Below are 26150 nucleotides of genomic sequence, written 5' to 3'. Positions count from 1 at the left end.
ATCCCATCTCCTCCAACCCCGGATACTATATGAAACAGCACTTCGTGGACACAGATGGCTCATGGTACACATGCACAGGTGCCTCTCCAAAGCCCAGAATGTGTCACAGTGTCTCCTGCAGCAAACCCTTCAGTGACTCATCACTGTCCATCAGGCCAACTTGTCCAGCTAATGGGTCAATTCCTCTGGTTCCCCATTCTGCCCTGGCCCTCTGTCCCTGCTTGCTCCAGCTCCCTACAGGGTCTCAGTCTAGGAATCCTGCTGTGAATCCCCACATTTGGATTTTGTGCTTGGTTTGTGGCCTCCTACCACACTCCGAATTGATCCTACCATTCAGGATGTAGTTCTGCCTTATTGTTATCTGCTTGTCCATCACTGTCTTCTCTGGAACCCAAACTCCTGGAACTGCCCCCAGCACCTTGCCAGGATCAAACCACATCTAACAAATGAACATAAGATTGAGAAGCACCAGGGTCCTGGTGGATCTGGCCTTGGTGGACACTCTACTCCCTCCCTTAGCTCCTTAGCAGGTGCGAGGTGGGCAAAGTGTACCTGTGAAAGACATTTAAAATTTCTTAGCTATTTAGGGCGCCTCCCTGCTGGCCTGGGCAGTAAGTCTCAGTACTATCACCTCAATGGCCTGAGTTTGATCCCTGGCCAGGGAGCCACCCAAATGGTGCAGCAGACCTTTCCTGACTCGCCTGCTGCTCCCCTCAGCAGTGTATCTCAGTCAATCTGTTCTGTTCCCCACTTTGTTTCTGGTGAATCCTCTCACCCCACCCCCCCAACCTCTGGCCTATATACCAATTCTTCTATGCAATAAATAAATAAATATTTAAAAAAATTCTTAGCTAGGGCCTCCCTGGTGGCGCAGGCAGTTGGATGCTGCGCTGTGAATCTGTCTGTGGCCTCTGCAGCGCGGGTTCAATCCCGGCCGGCCAGCGAGAATCCCACATGGCGAAGCAGACCTCTCCTTTCTCGCCTGCTGCTCTCCTTGTAAAAATAAAAAAAAATAAATCTTTTAAAAAAAAATTCTTAGCTATTTAGAAAGAACTACCACATGGCCCTAGCTAGTTGCTTCCTTTCCAGCTACACAGCTCTTCTTGAGGTGCCCCTTCTCAGGGCTGTGAGAAGCCACTCATAATACCAGCAAAACAGCACATGCTCCCACATTTCTGGGCCTGACACAAATTGCCATCAGAGGTGATATTTATAAGGAACAGAAAATAGGATACACAAGATTTCCACACCCTGGGATGAGGGATAAGACACTTTAGGACTTAGAGCTTCTTTCCCCCTCTAATACAGTATTTTTTTTTTTTAGAGATTTATTTATGCATACAAGAGCTGTGGTACAGGCCAGTGATGCGGGGGGTGAGAGGATCCACCAGAGACAGAGTGGGGGACAGAAAAGGCAGACTGACTGAAACACACTGCTGAGGAGAGCAGCAGGTGAGACAGGAGAGGCCTGCCTTGCCATGTGGGTTTCTCCCTGGCCGGCCAGGGACCAAACCCATGCTGCAGAGGCTGCAGACTGCTCCATGGTACAGTGCTCAACCCCTTGCGCCACCAGGGAGGCCCTCCAATACAGTATTTAGAATAATGCCGAGATATGGTATGGTGACTTGAACTGAATTCTAGAAAATAATTGTAGGTTAATGGGTGTGAGTTTGCAAGATGATAGCCCTGACAGCCCCTCTCTGTGATATCGTCTATAACTCAGAGCTGGCCTTCCCGGCTTGCTTCGTACATTGAAGATATCTCAGGGGGGGCAATGCAGACAAGAGGAGGGGGCTTGTTAGCTAGATTTGGGTTGTCTCAATTCTGCCATTTATTAGATGCTAACACATCTCATTTTCCTCATGTAAATGGGAATAACTACTCCTTCCTTGGAATTCTGTATGGTTTGTGCAGAGGGATCAATCTATGATGGTTGCTGTGTGACACACGACAGATAAGGTGAAATTATTATCAGACCTTAGGACAGCTAAGTCCCTCCCCCATTAAGACTGTAATGTGAGATAATGTTTCCACTGTGATATAAAGGGAGAATTTTTAAAAATGTGGATTTCGTCTCTTTGCACTTAAAATATCACCTTCTTTCAGATCTTGAGAATGGCTGGTGGTTTCTATGCACATAAGGAAAATGGGGTAGCATGGCAGGAGATGTGGGGTGGTAAGGCAGGCAGTGAGCTGCTCGGGCTGTGCCCTCTACCTTGCCAGGCTTGTCCCTGCCGCTGCTGCTAGTAGAGCTGAGGGACCGCATGCGCTGCTCCTTCTGCTCCTCCACCTCTGACTTCAGATGCTCGATGTGAACCAAGTAGGCCTGTTCCTGCGCCTCCCGCGTGCTCAGCTTCAGCTCCAGGGCCTTCTTCTCCTTCTCCAGTAGGTAGAGCTGGGCCTTCAGTTCAGCCATCTCCTCCTGTGGGTACAGAGAAGCCAGTGTGAAGAGGGATGTGATCAGGACCTTGAACTATTGGTAGCTATTGGTTGGGGATAAGACAGTATGGGCAGGAGACACAATAGTGGTTTCTACACACCAGAAGGACTGACATGTGACAAATTGTGTGTTATGTCACTCCGTGGACCTGAATTGAGATGAACAGGTAAAATTGCAGGCAAGAAGATCTCTGCTCATTATAAGGAAAACCTTCCTAATAATTAGAATTCCTTACTCCCCCCCAAATGGCCATACTTTCCTGTCAGAAGCCACCTATCTGGCATGCAGGAGCTGAGCATCACCAGTCAAAGAGGATGCAGAGGAGGCAGCACTGATTTGGCTAGGCCTGAACAGGTTCCATCCAATTTCTTTTCTATGGCACCAGTCCATGCAGTCAACCACCCTGATGGCACTCTTGGTGGCCTGCAGCTGAGCCATCAGGTGGGGTGCACCCACAGCAATGACATTGCTGGTCTTGTCTACTTCAGGGAGCCCAAACACGATCAATAGAAATAAGCCCTTCACAGGTGACTGCTCAAAAATAACTTTTAAAAGTTTGCTAGAGAATTCAAATTAGCGTTTTCTGTGGAAAACAAAAGGTGAATTCAAAATGAACACTGCTATCCTGGGACCAAGAGCCAGATAACAAAGATGCACCAGAGGTGCCCCAAAGTTAGGCAGGGCCACCCCAGACCCCTCCAAGAACACATCTAAACCCTGTGACTTTGACCTATTGAAATTGTCCTTGTCTGAAAGTGGGCTCTGATGCTCTTCCAGGGACATTTTCATATTTCTTTCTGATGAATTGATGTGAATGGGAACAGAGTTCGAAACAGCCCGCCACAGGTACCTTCATGGCCATGAGCTCCTGCATCAGCACCGCGTTCTCCAGATCCAGCCGCTGGCTGTCTCCACGGGGCTTGACATCGTAGCTGAGTGGGTCTATGTGGATGCTCTCCAGCTCCAGCATGGTCAGCTTCACAGCCGCCCTGTCATTCTTCAGCTGCTGGATATAGTCCTTCAGCCTCTGCTCATCTTCTTTGGTGAACTCAGTGTCACAGCTACTGGCTGTAGAGCTGGTGGTGCTGAAAAGAGGAAGAAAACAATCAAATTCCCACATCAGTACTAACAGAGCCTTCCTTACTCATCCACACAGTCTTTCCAACAGTCTAGACACTGTATACACTATATGCGGTAGTAAAAAAAAAAACCCAAAACCAATCTTCATGGCACAATGAATTGGTATCTCCTTCTAGGAAAGGAATGAGTATGGAGAATAACAGAAATGTTTAACATTTACAGGGGCTCTAGAAATGAATTCTAAGGAAATAATTCTACAGGCACAATAAGATACATACAAAGCTGTTTCATGGAATATAGGGTTTAGTACATTTCAAAAGGAGGGAAACTATGTGGACATGACAGTATTTTGACAACAGTGAACATCGTTTCAACATGGAAATAAAATGAAAAACATTCTGCAATAAAAATAGGAGGACATGCGGATATGACCTTAAAGAAGGGAGATGTCAAGTGAACAAAGTAAGTTGAAGAACAAAATACCTGTGGCATGATCTGTAGACATGTGCATATATCTACACACAGGCTTCAGATGGCCAACAGCACCTCTGGTTGTAGATGCTGGAAGCGATTTTGTGCCAGGAAGCCACAGGTGTGGTTATGCACAGGTGCATAACACTGAAATCACAACTCAGAAAACAGGGTCCCCTGAGACACAGCATGTTGATTACAAATCAACATTGAGTACAGTCCACCACAAGGACTCAGGTGGGCCAACAGGTCATTGGCCACCCATGCTGAATGGTGACAGGTTAGGGGCTGACAGACTTGAGCTGCATTTGACTGAACACAAGGAATGTGGTGGCCTGTGAATGAACTCAGACCACTGTGAAAGGACTCTATCATTGGGAAACTGAGGCTGTAGCTCTTTGAAAATTTCTGGCCTTTTCCAGCAGTGGATAGGCAGTCCCCACTGGTTTGGAGGGGCCTACTTCATCCAGTGAGTCCTCTCACATTTGAGACCAGTGTGGACCTACAGAAGTTCTTCTGGGCCTCCACTGGACCCACCTATACCAATCCTCATGGAACTGATTTTGGAAAGACAGCAAAAAAACCAAGCAGGGGCCCATTTAAGTCTTGTCAAAACAGGCCAGTTTGCAACAAAAAATTACTGGGGAGGATGTGGAAAAAACGGAAATCTTTTATACTGCTGGTGGGAATGCAAACTGGTCCAACTACTATGGAAAACTGTGTGGAAAACCCTCAAATTACTAAAAATGAATCTATCATATGACTTAGCAATTCCACTCCTAGGACTGGTGGACACAAAAACATTAATTTGAAAGGAAACCTGCACTCCTATGTTTATTGCAGCACTATTTATAATATCTAAGATATGGAAACAATCTAAATGTCCAAAAACAGATGAATTGATCAAGAAGATGTGTATGGGGCCTCCCTGGTGGCACAAGGGGTTAAGACACAACCTATGAAGCTTACCGCAGCCACTGCAGCATGAATTCAGTAGGGAGCAGCAGATCTCTCCTGACTTGCCTGCTGCTCCCCTCAGCAGTGTATTTCAGTCAATCTGCCTGTTCTGTTCCCCTTTAGCTCTGGTGAATCCTCTCACCCCCCACACCTCTGGCCTGTATGCCAGTTTTTGTATGCATAAATAAATAAATCTTAAAAAAAAAAGATGTGTATGTATACATAATGGAATACTATTCCACAATCAAAAAAGATAAACTCATGCCTTTACAGCAACATGGATGGAGCTGGAAGAGATTATGCTCAGTGAAATAAGACAAAAGGAAAAAGAAAAATATCAGATAGTTTCATTTATAGGAGGAATACAGGGAAACTGAATAAGGGATTAGGAAAAAAAAAAGACAAAACTAGCAGGCAACTTTAAAGAGGAAGAGGGAGAAAGGGTCAAAATAGGGGAGGGAAGAGCACAAGAGACTATGGTGATGGTTCACGGGTAATGTGGTGGTAGAAATTTTATGGGGACTACACCTGAAGGGAGAAATCAAGCATAGTACAAAAATGAACAGTGCTGTAAAAAAATTTAATTTAAAAAAGTGAAACAGGCAAGGTTGTCATTATCATCTCTATCATTACAGATTTGGAAAATGAAGTTCAAAGGCATTCAGTGTCTTGCCCAGTCCTAAGAATGGATATTGGTGCAACTGATCTTGAGCCTTACTCCTCTCATTCTTAGCCCCATCTTCTTGAGCTTCCTGTTGCTATAGTGTGCCAGGAGCAAACAGCAATGTCCACAGGCTGCCCTCTTCACCTCAGTTAGAATATAGGTAACAGGCCTAGAACCTCCGCTCCCTGAATGCACTCTCCTCCCCATCACTGGGTTTGACCAAGGGCAATTCCCTTCTTGTTCATGACACATTATCAAGAAAACAAGGTTCCCGAGAGAGGGGAGAGGAGAGAATGTGGACGGGCATTCTGAAGCTTGAGAAAAAGTGCATCCAGAGCTGGGAGTGCACTTCAAGTCAGAAGACTCCTGAGTATCTTCCCTTCCCCACTCCCCATAATCCTATCAGGTCACGAAGTATGTTCCCCTGAAGACAAATGGAGCGAGATCAACCCAACAACATACAACTCTTCAGAGGTTTTGTGATGGTTAAATTCCTAAGTCAACTGGGCCATGGTGCCCAGCTGCTTGGCCAAACACCTGTCTAGATGTTGCCATGAAGTTACTTTTTAAATGGGATTAATTTTAAATTGGTAGCCTGTGGGCAAAGTAGATCAGTCTTGTGAGCTTGTGATGTGGGTTGGCTTCATCCAGTCAGTTGAAAGCCTTAGGAGAAAAGATTGAGATCTCCCAAGAAAGAAGAAATTCTGTCTCCAGTCTTTGGATTTTTTTTTAAGGATATATTTATTTCTTTTTCTTTTTTTTTTCATTTTATATATTTTTTACATCATTTTTCATTTTTGTATAATGTATGCATTTTCATCTCAGTTATAATTCCCATACAATACAATTCCCACCCCCTTGTTTTGATCCTACTCCCTCCTCCTCCCCCGCTGTAGTTTGTCTCTGGTTCACAGCTGCTTGTTGATTTTGATTTATACTTTATTAGTCTTTTTCCTGGATCAAGAAGATGTGGTACATAAACACAATGGAATATTACTCAGCAATCAAAAAAAAAAGATAAACTCATGCAATTTGTAGCAACATGGATGGAGCTGGAAATACCTGATTGTCTCACTCATTGCAGGAATTTAGAAAACCCAAATAAGGAACCAGTCTTTGGATTTTGACAGCACCGACTACTCTTCCTTGGGTCTCTAGTCTGCCTGTGTGCCATGCAGATTTAGGACTTGCTACCTTCTCCAAGCACTTGAATCAATTCCTTAAAATCCATTAATCCTTTCTGTATACATACATACACACACATGCATGTATGTCTATATGCACACACACACCCTATTGAATCTATTTCTCTGGAGACCCCTAAAACAAAGGTGATATCTTTGTGAATGACCCACACATCTCATACACTCTGTAGATTTGGAGGTGGCATGACTGAACCTCTTTTTGCCTATTTTCCTCATCTGTAAAATGAAGGTAACACTAGTGTATGCTTTACAAAGTTGTGATAAGGATTAAATGTGAAAAATGTGAAGAATTTAGCACAGTTACTGGTATATAGTAAGCACTTAATAAACACAGCTGCCACTTATTTAAGAATCATTGGACTGCCTACTACAGGCACTTTTCTAGGCCCTAGAACAATTCCTGACCTTATTTAGAGGAGAAAACCAAGTAAAATATATCGTATATTAGTGAGAATTACCACAGAGAAAAATCAGGTATACGGAGCACTAGGTGGGCATGGAATAATTGAAATAAGTTGTAGGAAATAGAGTTGTGATAAAGTCACATTTGAGTAGATTTAAGGGAGGTGAGTGATTGAACATGGCCAGCAACAATGACTCAAAATTGGAGTCAGATTCAGGACAGGAAGTAGGAGAACTGATCAGAGGAGGGGGATGTGTGTGGGATGGGTTACATGTTTATAGGACTGTGTCTTTTTCTCTAGAATTAGATTTGAAGCCTCTGGAAGGTTTGCAATAGAAGAGTCAAATTATCGGCCTTACATTCTTTTTTTTTTTTTAAAGAGGCATGTATTATTTATTTATGTATTTGTTTGTTTGTTTTGTTTGTTTGTTTATACATGCACTGGGTACAGTCAGAAGCGCGGGAGGGTGAGAGAATTCACCAGAATTCACCAGTCATTGTTGCTGGCCAGAGCGGGAAGCAGAGCAGGCAGAAGGACCGAAGTACACTGCTGAGGGAAGCAGTGGGCGGCAGGGAGGTCTGCACGCCATGTGGGCCCCTCCTCCAGTGGCCGGGGAGCAGCTGGGGATCGAACAGGCGCCGCAGAGGCCGCGGGCAGCTTCGCAACCCAGCGCTCAACCGCTGTGCCACCGGGGAGGCCCTATCTGCCTTACATTCTAACAGGATCCCCTGGTAGCTCTGCTGAGGCAAGGGCTGGGGGCTACTGCAACAATCCTGGAATGGGGCAGGAAGAAGGATAAATGAGTTATTAATTGCTGTGATTGTGTTACCTCAAGCTGTATTTTCTCCAGTTGTAAAACTCCAGATGAATGTTTATAATGAAACGAAACAGCTCAAAAGCAACATGTGGCAAGTGGCACCCTCACCAGAGGGCACTGGGGAGCCTGCTGTCTGGAATCTGGGATGAGAGCTGCCCAACAAGAAGGGTTTGTCCTGAAAGAACCAGGTCCTGCCATTGGCATCCTCAGCAGAGACCAGCCTATCGATGGCTCTGTGGCAGCTTCCTACTCTCCCTCGCTTTCAGGGATTGTCAGCATTGATGTGGAGGGTCAGGGCTAATGTTCCATAGACAGAGGAACAAAACACAATTAAAGCAAATGGAAGCGGTGGCTTTGTTCATAAAGCATTCCACAGCGCTGAGGGTCAGCTGCCTCTGAGGGGGTGGAGGGTGGTGCTGGGAAATAAGACTTCTCTTCCAATGAGTTGGAAAGAGGCTTCAGGTAAGAAATCCAGCTAGACCTGGAGGCTCACTTTATTCTAGTTCTAGCTGCATTAAAAATCATTTTGAAAAATTTCAAGCACATAGAAAAACAGAATAATTAATTCCCTTGTTCCTGCCACCTAGATGACCGGTTACTATATTTTTTTGAACCACTTTTTAAGAAATCTAACATTTATATTTGAAGCACCTTTGTTTCTTTTCACCTTCTTTCATTTTCAGAGATTTCAAAATTCAAAACCACTAAATGCTAGAGTTCTCTAAGTATCCTGCAGGTGCTGAAGTGATAGTGTTGTGTCTGGTTTCTATTTAGTAGGACAGGTCTACCCCTGTGGGTGTCAAAAGACTGGCCAATCAGCAACACCCAGGGACCTGGTAGAGATTTGCACTTCCCAAGCCAAACTCACAAGATCTACAGATCTGGGACTTCAGAAGCAGGGGTCCCAGGGAGATCTGGTAGAGTCTGAGATAGTTCCCTATCCCAGAACTATCCCAGAGGATAGTTTGAGAACTATTTTATAGAATAAGTGGGCACTAGCCTAGTAGTCTGTGATGTTGTGGGACCTTCCCAATATTCCAGGGAGATGCCCCCTTGCTCTGTGGGTTGCTGTAATTACCAGCAGGTTTCTGATGTCAGACTTCTGAGTAAATGTCTCCTCTGCTAGCCTAGCTCTTTGTCCAGAGAAGATTACCAGTCCTTTCTGAGCTGCAGGAAAGTGGACCACGAGTAATGTTACTGGGCTGGGGAAAGTAGAGACTTGCTCTGGGATGGAGGGACAACTGTGCGGTAACCTTCTCCAGACTCAGGATTCTGTCTCAGTATGTTACTACCTGGCAGATCAGACAGAAGACCTCCAGTCTAGTGGATAACACCTGTGCTTGGGTGGACTTGAGAAATCACCTTGAACCTACCAGGAGAACATGAATCTGGATGGGTAGAGCCTGACAGATTTTGGGGTGTCCTGGAATTCTGTTGGACTCTAGCCTGCCCGCCAACGAGGTTTTACACTCTCTGTTATGGGTACAGTTTTCAGAAAGGAAAAAAAGGAACAAAAGATTTCAGCCCACAGTTCCTATCCTTGTTTAAAATGCTTTTGTGGGCCTCCCAGGTGGCTTGGGGGCTAAGTCTCAGTGCTATCACGACAGTGGCCTGAGTTCAATCACCGGCCAGGGAGCTGACCCACATGGCACAGCAGACCTCTCCTGTCTTGCCTGCTGCTCCCTCAGCAGTGTATTTCAGTAAATCACACCTGTTCTGCTCCCCACTTGGTCTCTGGTGAACCCCCAAGAACTAGGCTACACCCCAGTTCTTATATGCATAAATAAAAATAAATCTTTTTAAAAAATGCTTTTGTCAGAGGAAAGTTTAATTTCAACATAAGCCCCTTGACCCTGTAGTCCCTCCACTTCCCTCTCTCCTTTTCTGGATGCTAGTAGGGAACAGACTAGGTGAGGCTAATTACAATTCTGCCCTATGCCCTCAGTGCTCCACTGCTGAATATGATTATAACAATGGTAAAGGAGGGGTGGCCACTGGTCTTTTTCTAGCCTCTTGAAGACAAAGACACTGTGGTCTCTGGAGAGCCTGCTCTGGCTGCCAGGCCAGGGTTAAGCCACCCATTAACTCTTTAGCTCGGAATGCTGCAATCTCAGTTGTCAAGGGGAATAAATCACTTTCCTGTGGGCTCAATTTCCTTCCTGTAGGGGGAGGGGTTGTGTGAGGGATTGTGAGGGAGGGTGAGAAGGAAGAACCCACACTCCCCAAACACAGTTTTGCATTTTGCTCTGGTTTTCTGAGGTGCTAGGCCAGATCATGTGGGGTTCTCTTTTGTGTGGCAGGCCTCTGAGCTCTCTCCAGCAGGCTTTGCTCTGCCCAGGGCTTCCATGGCTGCTCTGCCAAGGGCACAACAGGACTATAAGCAAGCCTGCTGGGGCTGTGCCTCCGGCTGCAGGTTTGTGCAAACAGCTACAGATCTCAAACATCCTTTTTCCTGACCCTCTCCCCTGTATCCCAACTTCATCCTCAAGATAACCCTGCAAGGGCCTCCCTGGTGGTGCAGGGGTTAAAGTCTCAGAGCTATCAAGCTATGGCCAGCCACTGCAGCCAGGGAGCAAACACACATGGTGCAGCAGACCTCTCCTGTCTCCCTGTTGCTCCCCTCAGTTGTATATTTCAGTAGATTCACCTGTTCTGCTCCCCACTGTGTCTCTGGTGTATCCTCTCTCATCCTTCCCCCCCACCCCACCTCTGGCCTGGATCCCAGTTCTTGTATGCAGAAGTAAATCTTAAAAAAAAAAAAAAATCCGCCAGAAAAATTCATCTCCTTCCACTTCATTGACTTGCCTTGGTGGAAAGCTAGGAGGACATCTCATTTCCTTTGCCTTGCAACCTAGAGATGGCCTTTTTTCCAAAGTTTTTTTCCCAGCATTTCCCAGATGGGATGTCATTTCTACCAAGGAACAGCTCCTGTTCAGAAGGAAGGTGCCCTGGGGCTGACCTCTTGCTGAGAATTTGAAGTTCGTTTGGAGGAAGGGGTTGGCCCTGTGACTCTAGGTCAGTCACGGTGACCCCATTCTGCCAAGCACAAGGTTCACCTTGTCATCTGCCTGTGTTTTTCAGTGTTGTGCTGGGGTGTACCTCCCCCTTTCTTAATTTTTTAAAAAAAAATTTCCTTTTTTTAAAAAAGATTTATTTATACAAGAACTGGGGTACAGGCCAGAGGCGTGGGATGGTAAGAGAATACACCAGAGACAGCAGTGAGCAAAACGGGCAGATGGACCGGAAACACTGCTGAGGGGAGCAACAGGAGAGACAGGAAAGGTCTACTGCGCCATGTGTGTTTCTCCCTGGCCGGCTAGGAATCGAACCGGCGCTGCAGAGTCTGTGGACAGCTTCACAGCACTGCGCTCAACCCGCTATGCCACTGGGGAGGGCCTCTTTCTTAATTTTTTACACAATTCTTGGTCACCAAGGACTAAAAATATCAAACACAATGGAAACCTACTTGTGTGCTCTGGAATGCACAAGGAGAAGTAAAGGTTAAATGAGGTGAAATAATTCAACAAAATATGGGAAGTATGCTGCCAACTAACTGAAATTCTTGAAAACTTCCTGTTTTTCAGGAGAAAGCTTTAAACTTTTTTTTTAAAGATTTATTTATTTATTTATACAAGCACTGGGTACAGTCAGAAGCGTGGGAGGGTAAGAGAATTCACCAGAGCCAGAGCAGGGAACAGAACAGGCAGACTGACGAAATACACTGCTGAGGGGAGCAGTGGGCGGCAGGAGAGGCCTGCGCACCATGTGGGACCCTTGCCAGCGGTCGGGGATTGAACTGGCGCTGCAGAGGCTGCGAGCAGGAAAGCTTTAAACTTTAAGCAACAATGGAATTTAAAAGAAGCAGCAGACATATTTAGGGGACAGATAGTATTTATGCAGTCATTCTAAAGGTGTTATTATGATAGTGCTGAAAACCAGCCATCCCTAAAACAAGTATTGAACTATTCCTGATTCAACACACCAAGCCAGACACCACCTAAGCCAGACAGTTATAGTGTTTTTAATGATTTCTTGGGTTGGAAAACTGTAAACGCCACTAATAATTAAGAGGTACAACAGACAATGTTAAGGTCATGTTTTGGCCTACAGATTGGTCCTGTTAAAAAAAATTGCACTACTCCGTTGTAGCAGTGATGTAGGGAAGAGGCCCTCCATTGTGGCTGCGGGAGAATGACTGGGTCATGTATATGAAGGGCTATTTGACATTTGAAACAATCATTTGTGAACTGGAAAATTCTGTTCCTCGGAACTGGTCTCATGGATTACACAAGAGTCACAGAATTAAGCACAAGGATGGTAGCTCCAGCAATGTTCTAATAAGTAAAAAGCTGGATATTAATGTCCAACAAAGAAGCAACTGTTTAACTATACAATGGTATTGCCATCCAGTGGAAAGTTTGTGACTATTGACACAAACAACACATATGGAAAGGTAATTAAAAACTTGCTAATAAAAAACAAGTTTCAGGAGGGTCCCATAATTGGATACTCATTAGGTTAAAAATTAGATGTTGTCAAGCTTTTAGAGATAGCACTTTTTAAAAATCATTACTACTTTTAGTTTTCTTATATTAATTCACTAGCTAGGATTTCTAGTGTAATGTTAACTAGAAATAGTATAACTTAATAGTTCATTATTGTCTTGCAATTTAGGGGAGTGGGGACATATTCAGTATCTAAGTGTCTCCCATAGATTACCTTTTCAGGTTGAAAAAATTTCCTTTCACTACAGGTTTGCTGAAGACATGATGTTTTTAAAGATGCCCTGTTTTGAGCCACCTAATATTACTGGAATGTTCTTTCTTTTGCCATCAGCACTCTGCCCTTCACTCTTCCTCTCTGCCCTTCATACAACTTCTCTGAGCCCTACTCCTTCTCTTCTCCAGGCTCGTGGTTCCTATAGGGACTGCCACAGTCAGAGAAGACTGGGGTGAGCACCTGGGCCCAACTGGGCTGGAGACTCCTCCCAGGATTTTCTCACTTGACACCAGTGGACCTGGTCACCCTTGTATGTGAATGTAGATGGCTAACTTCCTGTCATCTGGGGGCCCACCTGCAGCAACGAAGAGATGAAAGTCACTGGAGCAGGTACCTGGCTCCCCTGATCTCTGCCTTATTGCAGCCTCTGACCTGGCCATCGGCCTGGAGGTACAGTTCCTGAGTGAGGACCTGATAGTCTTCCAGGAAGACCCTTTTTTGTTTAAGTGATTTGAGAATATGTCCATGATTTGCAAATAAGGATTCCCCTCTAATATAAATGCAGTTAAATCTGTGGGCACTGCAGTGTCCCTAGCATGGAAGAATTTTACTTTGCATACTATACTCAAAATTAGTGATTATTTTATAACAAGCATATAATTTTTTTGAAATCAGGAAGTTTACAGAAAAAAGGTATTTCAGATCTCTACCTCGTTCTCACAAAACCTAAAAGATATGTGAAAAGGACATTGGAGTTAGAGGGCTGACTGCCACACAGTCATATTGAGAAATATCTGAGATAGACTGAGTAGAATTTACTTTTAAGTGTTAATCCAAAAGACTTTGGATGGACTCTCCTGATATGTGAGGAAAGTGCTCCTTTTTTGCCCAGGGAAGATAATGATAATTACAGGCCGATCTAGTCCAACTCTTATTCCCTGGATTTTGGTGGTGGTGGTCCTAATTAGATAACCATTCAACCCCATTCACCCATTTAATGGACATGGTTTCACTGTCCTCAATCTCTCTACCTCAAAGAAACTTTCCCTTAATTAAGACTAGCTTAGAAGGTGAGAGCTGGGCTTGAGCTCCACTGCCTTCCATTCCATTTGGGACTTATGCCCACTGTGACTTGTCAGCCAGGTTGGTAATCTGGAGGTGCCAGAGACTCACTGTAACACATACCTGATGTCAGGACAAGGGGACTAAATTCCGGTCTCATGAGAATAAACATGTTATGCCTTGTTTGTTCTTGTCCACAAGCCTTTTTGTAGATTTAGATGGATAATTGTGCTTCCATGGAATGAACTGAAATTGTGATGCTTGACACAAAGGGTGGACTTGATTAAGAATGGCTATTCCCACTCTTTAACAATTCAGTCCATTTGCCTTGCTGTTGTGATATGCTGATAAAGCTATCCAGGCAATCAACATTACCTAGTTACTCTGTCCATTAAGACAATTACACTTTCTGATGCGGTCATGGCTATATTTTTCAAAGATGAAACAGCAGCGTCCCTGGGCTCCTGCCAACAGAGTCGACTGACAAGCTGGCTCCCATTTCTAGTCTTTGCTGGTAACCACCCTCTGCTGTTCTTTCCAAAACTTTGAATCCCACTGTCATTAGCAGCTGCCCATGTGCTGCAGAAAGGCATGAGGAGGCCGGGCACTCAGCATTCCTTTCCTGAGAACTTGAGGAACAGTGACCAAGATTCTGATTAAAATTCTCATTAGTTGGTTAAGTGGGAAGGAAGAGGGGATTTATGGAATCACAGAAAGCTCCATTTCTCCCATAAACATGACATGGGGAAATGTGTAAGCTGGAATAGCAAGATTTACAGGCAAAATGAATTATAATTATGAAAGGGTCTCGTAGTTTGGGATATTTTCCCGAACCCAAGGTTAGCAAAATAGCAGTAAGCTGTGTCAGGTCCTAAGAATGTGATTTCCACCACTATGGAAAGCTGTGTGGATATTCCTCAAACTACTAAAAATGGAGCTTCCATATGACCCAGCAATTCCACTCCTAGGAATAAAAGGATACCTGCATCCCTATGTTTATTACAGCACTAATTTATAATAGGTAAGATATGGAAACAACCCAAATGCCCAAAAAATAGATGACTGGATCAAGATGTGGTACATATGCACAATGGAATACTATTCAGCAATCAGAAAAGAAAAACTCATGCTATTCACAGCAGATGGATGGAGCTAGAAGGGATCATGCTCAGTGAAATAAGCCAGAAAGATAAAGAAAAATATCAGATGGTTTCACTTATAGAAGGAATATAGGGGAACCAAATAAGGGATCAGGGGAGAAATAGTAACAATAAAAACAAAATGAAACAAAATTAACAGGCAACTACAAATCAGAGATATTCTTCAGAGGAGGGGGAGGGAGAGGGATCAAAATAGGGGAGGGAAGAGCACAGGGGACTGTGGTGATGCTGCAAGGGTGAATTGGTGGTGAGAAGTCTATGGGGACTACACCTCAGAGGAGAAAGCAAACATTGAAGAAAAATGAACACTGACACTGATGTAAAATATAAATAAATAATTATCTATCTATCTATCTTTCTATCTATCTATCTATCTATCTATCTATCTATCTATCTATCTATCTATCTATCTATCTATCTACCTACCTATGGAACGTGGTTGCCAGGTGATGCTCAATGTATGGGGCTTCTATTCCCACTTGGAGCCGCTCTGATTTGGGCAGAGCATGGAGGTGAATTGTTAAGAAATGGATGAAATCTGTGCTTTGATGGGAAAATCCATTTAAGGCTGAAATTAGTTCAAGGACCATTCTTCAATGAGGTCATCCTTGAAAATAGAAACTATGTGCGGAATTTATCTGAACCTGCAGAAATATGTTACCTGAAATTAAATTTCTCTAAGGAAATTGTCCAAATTAAGGCTCATCTCTATGTTAAAATATTTCTAAGAAACATTCAAAACCAGGCCCCCAATAAACAGGTGGTGAAACAATGTTCCCATTCCTGATCAATACCAAATTTATCCTTGATTTAGATTAAAATAACACAGTAATTTTGGGGGTGATAAAGTGTTAGCACAGCATCTGGAGCATAAACCTTATAAGCTATGGAGAGAGCATACATTTCCTGTCAAGCCATTCAGCATCTTTACTAATTCAACAGGACAATATTGCTGACAAATGAACATTACATTTCTATTTCAAAAGAACAACAGAAATTATAGATTATATGCATCTGGAAGTCATTTAAAATATCTGCTTTCATCTTTAAAAAGAAGAATGTAGTTTTAAGAAAAAAATAAATTATATAATCTCTGCTTCCCTGAATAAGACAATCGTTGCTGGAATCTGGTGGAAATAAGTTCCCTGTGCCTGTGGGCCCCTGGCCAAGTACGTTATTAGGAAAGTCCCCTCTCCTAAGGCAGCAGATCCAGGACAGGTAAATGGATGCACTTAGGCAGATGACTGGTCCTGCCAGTGGGGAAGAGAGATGGGAATATTAAATTGCTTTCAGGCACCAAGAAAACATCAATATTAATCCTTTGGCTCTTGAGAGTCAGCCTACTATTAGGTGGTTCTTGTCACTTGATTTGCAAGCAGACACTGTTTTCTAATGTCATGAGGTCCAACACAGTATAGTGGAAAGTATAATATGTTTGGTGTCCTGGGCTCGAGTCTCCACTCTCCTTTTATCTATCAGTCATGTGACCTTGACTTAGTAAGTCACTTACACACATGTGAGCCAGGTTTTTCTCATCTGTGAACTGGGTAGATTACCTTTTCTCTTACAAAGCTTACAAAGAAGAGAGGCACTAGACCAAGGGAGAAATGGGAGTATGGGAATAAGATTCAGTGGTCTGGGTCTTAATACTATGGACCATTTGCAGCAAATGCACTTTAGCTACCCAAAAGCTCCTGGAAATCAAATGGTGAAGAAATAGAGAACAAAACAAACAGGAGAAGGCGCACCAAAGAGAAAGATAGGAGGGCTGAGAATTACCTTGTGTGACTGTTGGAGGACAGGCTCTCCCAGGGCTGCACACTGCACCCGGCCACCGTGAAGGCCCCCCCACAGCTGCCATCCAGCTTCATGAGCAGGGCCTTAGCTGCATTCTCTGCCATCTTCCGGCAGTCGTGGGCTTGCTTGAGCATCTGAGTGACGTTTTCATCCCCTGACTGATCTCCTACATGGCAAGGAAGCAAATAGTTTAATCAGTACAGTCTAGGAAGACAAATCTGGAAGTGAGTGTGAATAATTGGTTTTCAGTTACTCCAGATGGAAGAGGGGTGATGAGGAGGAGCAAGCTGTGTGTGGCTGGCACAGAGATGGGGTTCTGGGTCTGACTATAACTTAGAAGCTGGACTTGGGAAGACATTTCTCTGCCCTAGACTCAGTTTTCCTTATCAATAAGTGACAGACAAGTCCATGTAATCTGAGATCTGTTTCCAGCACTACCTGACTGATTGGCCTGAGTTCTATAACCGGCCAGGGAGCTACACATATGGCGCAGGAGATCTCTCCTGTCTCGCCCGCTGCTCCCCTCAGCAGTATATTTCGTCAATCTGCCTGTTCTGTTTCCCACTCTGTCTCTAGTGAATCCTCTCACCCCCACACCTCTGACCTGTACCCCAGTTCTCATATGCATAAATAAATAAAAAATAAATCTTAAAAAAAGCACTCTATTAAAAAATAAAAAACCAAAAAACCATGCTGTTCTAATAAGTCACCAGCCTGCTACCTCTCCAGCAGAGAGCCATTGTTTCCAAATATTTTCAAATGAAATCTTATGCCAAAGAGCAAGATATAAAATGGTTAATGTGGAAGTGGATGAAGTTTCAGGGGTGGTGGGTAAACACTCAGTCTTCCCACCCTCTAATTCTTTTCCTAGGGTCCAAGAAACTCCTCATTTTCCAGGGCACAGTCTGAAAACCAGTGGCTAGATTTTCTAGAATGAACATAAGGAAAGTCTGTGAAGTAAAGAAGAAACAAAGAAAAAAACCACCAATGATAATGTAAATATAAATGTTACAAACTAGCATTTGCTTTGCTGCACAACTAGTGAAGGCTGAGAGTGACAGTTCAGCCACGGTTGTCAGCAGAGCAGGGAGAACGGGAAGAATCCTGGGTGCCTGTGTCCTGCAGATTGAGGATCCCTGGACCGCCTTTAGCATTTCTTTGACAACTTTCCTGCCTGTCTTCCTTCCACAAATAAGAAATTTTACAGAGAGCTCACCAACTGACTGCTCTTTGTATTCTGTTCTAAAGAAGGCATGATATTACTGACCATTTCATTTTATAAATATATCCATGTTACCCAGGACTAGGTTAATACAAAGCATTTCATTATTGATTTTAAGTACTTTAAAAGCAGATTTGTTTGAGAACTAAAAGCACCTACAAAGCAACTGTGCTGAATAGATAGAAGCCTCATAAAACCTTATGAAAAGCCTAGCTTTTGAATGGGATGATTTAAGACATGCCTTTGATACAAGTCAAAAATAAAATGATTGATTTTTCCCTTTAATTGATCATTTTCCTTTATACATATATTAAAAAAAATTGACAGCAGGCCAAGATCATTTTAGGATCTATTTCTCATGAAGAATAAAATTTTATGGTTCAGTTAAAAGACCCTGAAAAATGAGGTTTCTAATGGAAATGTTGGCAGTGTTTCTACTTCTGGGCCGGGATGTGATACTATTAAAAAACACATGAGAGAGGAGTGGAAGGCAGTCACTCTACAAATGGAGACTTTTTGTCTTTTTGGGTAACTTGGATTTGAAGTGGGAAATTAACAAGTAGGATACTGCCTTTCCTTCAGACTTGCTTCAGAGTTCTGCACATATCAAAACTAAAGGAATAAAAATGTGTTAGTATTCAGTGCCAAAGAAGACTTCAGGCAAGGCAGGAGTTGGCAACAATAATAGGCATGGGGTGGATAGAGAGCTGCGTTGGCTGGAGGGCTTAAGGGGAGGTGCCTTGATGGCAGCCTTCTTTGCAAGGTGTATCCTGGAAGGTCCACCCCTGATGACAGATGCCTTGTCACAAGGCTGGGGGCTCCTGGCATGCCCATACCACCCATCTTTGGCTCTGAACTGACCTGGTTACAGTTTGCTTACTACCCATTGCTTCTCCAAAGGTCCTGCAATTTGAAAGTAATGGGTAAGGTAGTGTCCAGGCCTCACCCAGAGAAATGAAAACCTTTTCCCTTGGTCTCCTCTTCTCTCAGGCGTCATTTCTACTACATTCCTTCTCATGTTATTGCAAGAACCACAATCTGATCACAGGGAGAAGTTTCGGAAACATTGCCAACTACGATGATATACTTCTGTTTTTCTCAAATATCCTTTCCAGTTACTCAAAATTGAGAGACAGCAGTGGGGGCCAGTGCTGATCTAGGGGTACAAATCAGGCCACGAGGACACATGATCTCCTGTTAGAAGATGGGGTAAGATGTGAAGGGGAGTTGAGGAGAAGCAGCAGACTGCATGGCCTGGCTCGGGGGTTAGCATTATGAGAAACAGGCAAGGTGTGAAACCATGTCCTCTGTATTGCTAAGATACCTGGAGATGAGGTAGAGGGAAACCCATACTTCAAATCAAACTAAAGGAACAAACCTGGAGAAAAAGCATAGCCAATAAAAATAGCAAGACAAATAAAGGCCACGTGGACAGCAAGGGGACCCTTAACCAGCAGCATTGCAGAGACAGGCTGGTCCCTTTCATCAGGAATGTGGGCCTCTGGCTCCATCTGTCATACTGTCACTAGGGAGGACATGTTTCCTGAGAGGCCTTGTTTGTTTTAACTTGTCTGTAATTTTGTTTCCACTCCACTTCTTTCTGCATCCAACATAACTTTACTCAGTCATGAGGAAAAAACACAAAACACACTTGACAAGTGAATTTCATATCAGGACGTATACAGTGCCAGCAGCTATGAAAGTAAGAGCAGGAAAGTAAGAGGGGTGGGGCACAGAGGAAGAGGCCAGGGCCAGGTCACACTCACCCGATGAGGAGCCCACACCAGCTGCCCGGAACTGCCCGAGGATGAGGCTCTGCTCACTGTCAGCCAGTGCCAGGAGGAGCTCATAGGCTTCTATGCACTGCTCACTGAAACACAAGCAAAAGGGGTGGCCATGGAGATGGGGGGTGCATGGTGTGAGTATCTTCATGCCACGCACTCCTGGGGTGGGAGGTACCTCTGACCTGTCCCCATAAGCGTGGAGCTACCTATGAATACTCATAGACAAATTCAGGAACTTGCTTGGCTATCTTGCCACCTGCCATTTGTAGGAAAATTTAAACTGGGATCTAGAAAAATATAGGAAAGGCAGCATGGCAGAGAGGCAGATTTATTGTCCTTTGATGATCAGCTAAAAGGAAGGTCACACACCCATGGTGGCCAGCCTCTAAGACTGCCCCCACCCCTCACAGATGGTATCTACACTCCATTTCATCTCCTTTCATATGCTCCAGGGCTAGTCTGTGTGTCTAAGAGACTATGGCAGAAGTAAGGGGATGCCACTTCCAGGTTAGGTTATTATCAGTAAAATCACTGTGACTTCCTTCTTGGTCTCTCCACTTTCTACTGGATTGTCCTTTCCAGAAAAGTCCATCTGTCATAGCTCAAAGGGTTTTAAGCAGCCCTAGGGAAGGCCCACATGATGAGGAAGTAAGGCTTCCAACCAACAGCCAGCAAAGGACTTTGGACTCCATCTGATAATGGGCTCATGAGCCTTCTTCCAAGTAGACCCACCAACCCCAGGTAAGGTTTCAGATATCACAGCCCTGGATGCCATCTTGACCAGAAACTAAATGGCACTACCTCACTAAATCATCCTGGTTCCTGACACTTGAAACTATAGCACAATAAGTATAGTCATACAATAACAGGTGACTAGTATAACATCCCAGAAAGGAGACTATTTTGACCTATCATTCAATACAGTAGCCACTTGCTGGATTTTGATTGTTCTTATTCTCATCTTTCTTTACAAAGAGATAAGGAGGGGGTGCAATCACAAGCTCTGGGTGCTGGCAGCTCTCCCTGCACAGAGCAGCCCATCTTTCAGGGTATAGATGCCAGGGAATTGCTTCATCTCTAAGGATGAAAGGGAGACTGTGGGCACAGAACATTATCATAGATGGATTATCTCTCTGTTCATGTGCATCTGTAAATTAGTATGATTACTCTCTTGCTTTGGTCTTGTATATTTTGGTTTGATTTTGTTTGCTGAAGAGACAGGGTTTTTTAAAAATAATATTGAACTTTTCAGAGGATGCTAAGAGTAACATAGAGTCACTACTCTGGGACCTTAGCAAATATGCCTAATTGGTGACACTAATCAAGTAGGCCCATGAACACAATAGAGCTTTCTGGTTTTGTAGCAGCGAACAAGCAATAATTAAAAATAAAAGCCAAAAGCTGATGAAGTTGAAAAACAGTGGTACATTCATATACTATTTTCTCATCGCTGAATGAGTCACATTCATTTAGACCACTTGTTTCATGGGGAGAGATTGGCAACATGCCTGACAAGTCATGGAAATATTCATATCCTATGACCTATAATTCTAGCTTCAGGGATTTTATCCCAAGGTAAATATTCAAAGGAATGAAGGTATTATCTGGATAAATCACTCACCATAAAATTATTTTCAATATCAAAAGTCTGCAAAAATGTAAATGTCTTTTAGAGAAACAATTAACTAACAATATATAAATAATGCACAGGGACAGTCGTTCAAAATAAGGGGAAACTGTTAAACAATATAAACCTATAATAAACTGAAGAAATAGAAATTGCTAGATTTATAACAATGGAAAATATATGTGAATAAATAGAATATATGGAAAGAACAAAATTAAATGAATATGTAACACAAAAAGTTGGTATTTTACACTTGATCTTAGCCAAAAGGCCAAGGAGCAATAAAAAAGTTGACATTTTCAGTGATATTACTTGAACAATATTTAAGATGACTATGTTAGCAGAAATATACCTGTATACTAAAACCATACTCATTATCCTCATTTTCTTAATTGCTATGGTACACTAATTGATTTTCTAAGTATCATACTGGTATTTGTTGATTTGTTTTCCCAATTATGTCTTCTACAAACATGTTTTCTACTTTTATGCAGAGGATTACTCTCGATGCATCTGTCAGCTAACGTGGCTTCCACATCCCTTCCTCCCACCTCTCTACCTGTACTGGAGGGCCAGCCTCAACGCGGTGGCATTGGATTCGTATTTTCCCACCAACATGCTCATCCTCTCAGCGTTACTTTTGCATTCTTCCAGGGTGATGGTCAGGAGGTCATTTTGGGATTTGAGATGTTCAATACGGCTACAAAATAAGAAATACCACTTGTACAATTTCAACCAGGATTATAATGACTTTGCAGTATTTGAATAATCTAATCTTGATCAGGCTAGAAAAGCATGTCAGGATATTTTTCAGATGTTTTAGCAAAATAATAAGAAAACAGTCTAAGTTAAAGAATCACTGATTACTGTGAGAATTAGAAATAAAAAATAAGCCCCCATGGTTATTTTCCATCTTGCCATCTACATACCATGTGCCAGGTACTGTGTGGATTTTGGGGATACACAGGGAGAAGCCATGTGCCATCACGAGAGCAAACACTTCAATAAATCACCCTCTACAGGGACAAGTGAGAAGCAGCGGAACAGTAATAGCTACCTTTCACTGTGTCCTGCTTAATAACTTTCCCAACAGCCCTTTGAAATAAGTATTATATTATTACCATTTTTCATTTATCCCAGATGAAGAAATGTGGCATGGAAAAATTAAGAACCTTGCCCTGAGATTCGAGCCCAGAACATATACTCTTAACTACTCTCTACAGAGCAGAATCAAAAGATGAATCAGTTAAGAAATGAGAAACAGCCCTTGGGGGTCTCTGAATGGGAAGTGAATGAAGTCTACAGGTTGTATGCAAAGGTCCTTTCAGGCAGTATGCCCTGCAACTGTAAACAACAGGTGAGAAGTTTAGTTTTATAGGAACCAGAACTGTAAATTCAGAGAGTTTATGGCAAAGTTGGAAAACACAATAAACTTTCAGCTTCTCAGTCTTCTGTCCACGGAACTGATACCCTAGATGTGGTGATTTGTTTTCCACAGGGCATGAAGTCTCAAAAAATATATAGGCTTTCTCTCTCTCTCACACACACACACACACACGATACAAGTTACTCCAGAGTGTTAGGGACTCACCAGTCATTGCCTAGAGGGTGAGCCCAGGCAGCACCATCTCAGGGTGGAGCATGGAGAGGCTCACCCACACGAACATCCGTGTAGAGCTAGCACTGTGGTGAGGCTTTTGCAGTGCCCAGTTCCATTTCATGTTAGGTGTTATAAGAACATACTCTTCTGTCCTTGTTCACTCTAAGACTTCTTGAAACACTGCCTAGTTTCTCATTACTTTGCAACTTGCTCCATTATGCTTTCAGTCCTTATTAATTAGAGGAAATATTTACCCAGCTCATAGACTTTCATGTGTCCGATCCCATCGTAGTTTTGAGGCAACTTACTCTTTATTTTTTTAAAGATTTATTTATTTATGCATACAAGAACTGGAGTACAGGCCTGATGTGCGGGAGGGTGAGAGGATTCACCAGAGACAGAGTGGGGAACAGAACAGGCAGACTGACGAAATATACAGCTGAGGGGAGCAGCGGGCGAGACAGGAAAGGTCTGCTGCACCTTGTGGGTTGCTCCCTGGCAGGCTGGGGATTGAAATTGTGCTGCAGAGGTTGCTGCAGAGGCTGCGGACTGCTCCATAGGTTGTGTCCCAACCCCTTGAGCCACCAGGGAGGCCCTACTTACTCTCTTTAACTTGTCCTTCCTCACTTAGGTCATGACAGGTCTTTACTGGTTTTTCTCCTGCCATAAAAGGGTATTTCCTCTGTTTCCTTTGCAGGTTCCTTATTTTCTATAAAGTCTGTGACAGTTATGCTCCACTGGCTCATTCCCAGTCTCCCTTCCTCTATGAACACTCTCTCATAGTGGTGATTCTACCCGGTCCCTGACTTTAATAGGCATTACTTTCCCAGAGCTCCTGAATATCACAGCCCAGACCTCTCGTCTGAGTGCCAGCTTCACATAGCCACTGCTTCCTGATAATTCAATTTGCATGTCATATTGACACATCAAATCTAGCATTCCCAAATGGAACTCTGAATTCTACCCAAGCCTTGTCCTGTCCTGTTTCAGTAAATGCCACAACTATCTGCCTATGATATAGGTGGAGCTCTAAGAATTTTCTTTGAGACCATCCCTTTCTTTTATAGCCAGGTCTTACCTGGTTTCAGTCTTCACTGGCTTTGCCACCAAACACTGAGCCCAGCCCTTGCACATCATCTCCACTTTGGCCACAATGTTCCACAGCAATATTCTCCTTGCTTCCACTTGTGCCCCTTACCTCTCCATTCATCACATCCGAGTGATTTTTCACAATTAAAATCAGATCTACTCTTCCCTAGTTAAGACACTTTCATGTCTTCCAGTGACTTCTAGAATACAGTAAATGTAGTGCATGGTCTCAAAATCCGTGTCCCAGCAACCCTGCCTACTCTGCCACCATATCTAGGTCACGCCTCCTTTCACTAATTCTATTTCTGTTCCATTGGCCTTTGTACAGCTCTGAGTTCATGCCAAACTCTTTTCAGCCTTTATGGTGATAAGACTCTTCTCAGTTTGTCAAATGACTGTCATTTTATTCCTTAAAATCTCAACCTAAAGTTTCATCTTCAGGGATACCAATTTAAAATTAACCCTTCCTATTATTCTATCACAGTTCTCTATTTACTTGGGGCTTTCTTAAACCTTGCTTATTTGCTTGTTTTTTGCCATGCTCCCATAATAGAATATAAGTTCCAAGAGAGCAGGGACCTTGTCTGTTTCATGTTCCTTTGCATGCCAAATAGCCCAGCACATTGTAGGAGCTTTATACAGATTTGACAAATGAGGAGACACACTTTTGAATAGGTATGACCACTCTTCACCAGCCCCCACACCCTGCCCCCACTCACCCCCAAACACAGTCACAAAGCTATCTGCCATTTCGGGGAGCATAATAGGCCTTCAACTTGAGATAGGTGAACATACTGGCATTACTATTTCTAAGAATTCACTTATTTTAGCAGGACTATGATTCTATAGAGGACCTGGGAGGTGAAGTCAAAGGGCAGGGGTTGGAATTCTATTCTGGCTAGGCAGTTCAGCTGTTTCGTAGCTATGGACTTAAGGCAAGTAATTCAGCATCAAAGCCTTGCAACTTAATGAAGTCTTTTGTTTTTCCAGTTGAAAAATGGAACTATTCTGCCCAAACAAGTTGAGGGCTGAGTAGTTGTCTGTGAGAACTCTTTGCAACACCATAAAGATATGAGCTACAAACATCAACTATTTCCCCCTTCTTTGGCTTTTCCTGTGTAATTGAAAAGAAAGGAAACTCTTCTGAGTTCAGCCACAAAACAGGCTTGTTAAATTCCAGAATCTGTGGAGAAGAGGTCCTCCCTAAACAGACGGTCCTTGAAGGCATCTAACTTCATTAAGTTGCAAGGGGCAGATCTGATTTAAGTTTGTTAAGAACTCCTAACCTGTGATACTGAGAGTGCTACTTCTTTCTTGCTATAAGGTAATCATATGATTATCACTCTGAAATATTTTGGGTCTAATGAAGAAATTATTTAATTTGAAAACTTAAAATGACCTAGATCCCCATAGTTTCATAGTTCTCAAGTGCTATATTAAACAGCTTCAAATCAAGGAGGACTAACATAATAATTCAATTTATTCAGGTTTGCCAGACACAAGGGGAATGGCACTGAGCAATGGTGGATGAGAAATGGTACCCACATTTCCTCCAGGTTAGCTCATAAGCCTTTCAAATTCTTACTGTGCTTTTTTCTGAAGGTGGATAGGTGAAGGCAGCCACACACAACTGATGTGATTCAACAGTCCATCTGCCACTGGGGGACCAATTATGATTCAGAGTGGTGAATATAGCTTAGCCTTGGTGCTTCATTGATTTTTCAGTAACTCCCTCATAAGCATCTATGCCAAGAGGAAGGAGTGTGAACTTAAACTACCTCTATCATGACATTTGGAAGGAACACTTTAAAACCTGTAATTTATGGTAAAATAGTTCTAAGTAGACCTCCTTGGAAAATCATTCTAAGTAGGGCGAAGGAGAACAGGATGTAGGGATTGAGGGTTGTGCACATTTGCCATTTGCATAGAGCATAGATAAAACCAAGCATCCCTCAGTGAGGACAGGGAGGATTGGACCAGAATGCCCACTCATTCCTAGGATGCTTTTGCTGGTTCCAGGTAGCTCCAGGCACCACTGGGATACAGATTCAA

At 43.3% G+C, this 26150-nt stretch overlaps 1 protein-coding gene across 2 annotated transcripts in view; it reads right to left on the bottom strand.

Annotated features, from left to right (window-relative positions):
* The window catches only part of MCC (MCC regulator of WNT signaling pathway), a 336988-nt gene that overhangs the window by 18472 nt on the left and 292366 nt on the right, over positions 1–26150 (bottom strand). For both annotated transcript variants that reach the window (XM_054688299.1, XM_054688300.1), the window contains 5 exons: positions 21969–22109; positions 19765–19868; positions 16759–16942; positions 3291–3525; positions 2216–2422 (listed from right to left, as the gene is read on the bottom strand). In XM_054688299.1, coding sequence (XP_054544274.1) covers positions 2216–2422; positions 3291–3525; positions 16759–16942; positions 19765–19868; positions 21969–22109 — 871 coding nt within the window. The remainder of the gene's footprint in view (positions 1–2215; positions 2423–3290; positions 3526–16758; positions 16943–19764; positions 19869–21968; positions 22110–26150) is intronic.

The sequence above is a fragment of the Talpa occidentalis genome, unplaced genomic scaffold, assembly GCF_014898055.3.
Source record: "Talpa occidentalis isolate TD23 unplaced genomic scaffold, MPIMG_talOcc4v2.1 talOcc4.6, whole genome shotgun sequence".
NCBI lineage: Eukaryota > Metazoa > Chordata > Mammalia > Eulipotyphla > Talpidae > Talpa > Talpa occidentalis.
Note: the sequence above shows the minus strand (reverse complement) of the source record. Positions and strands in the feature narration are given on the sequence as shown.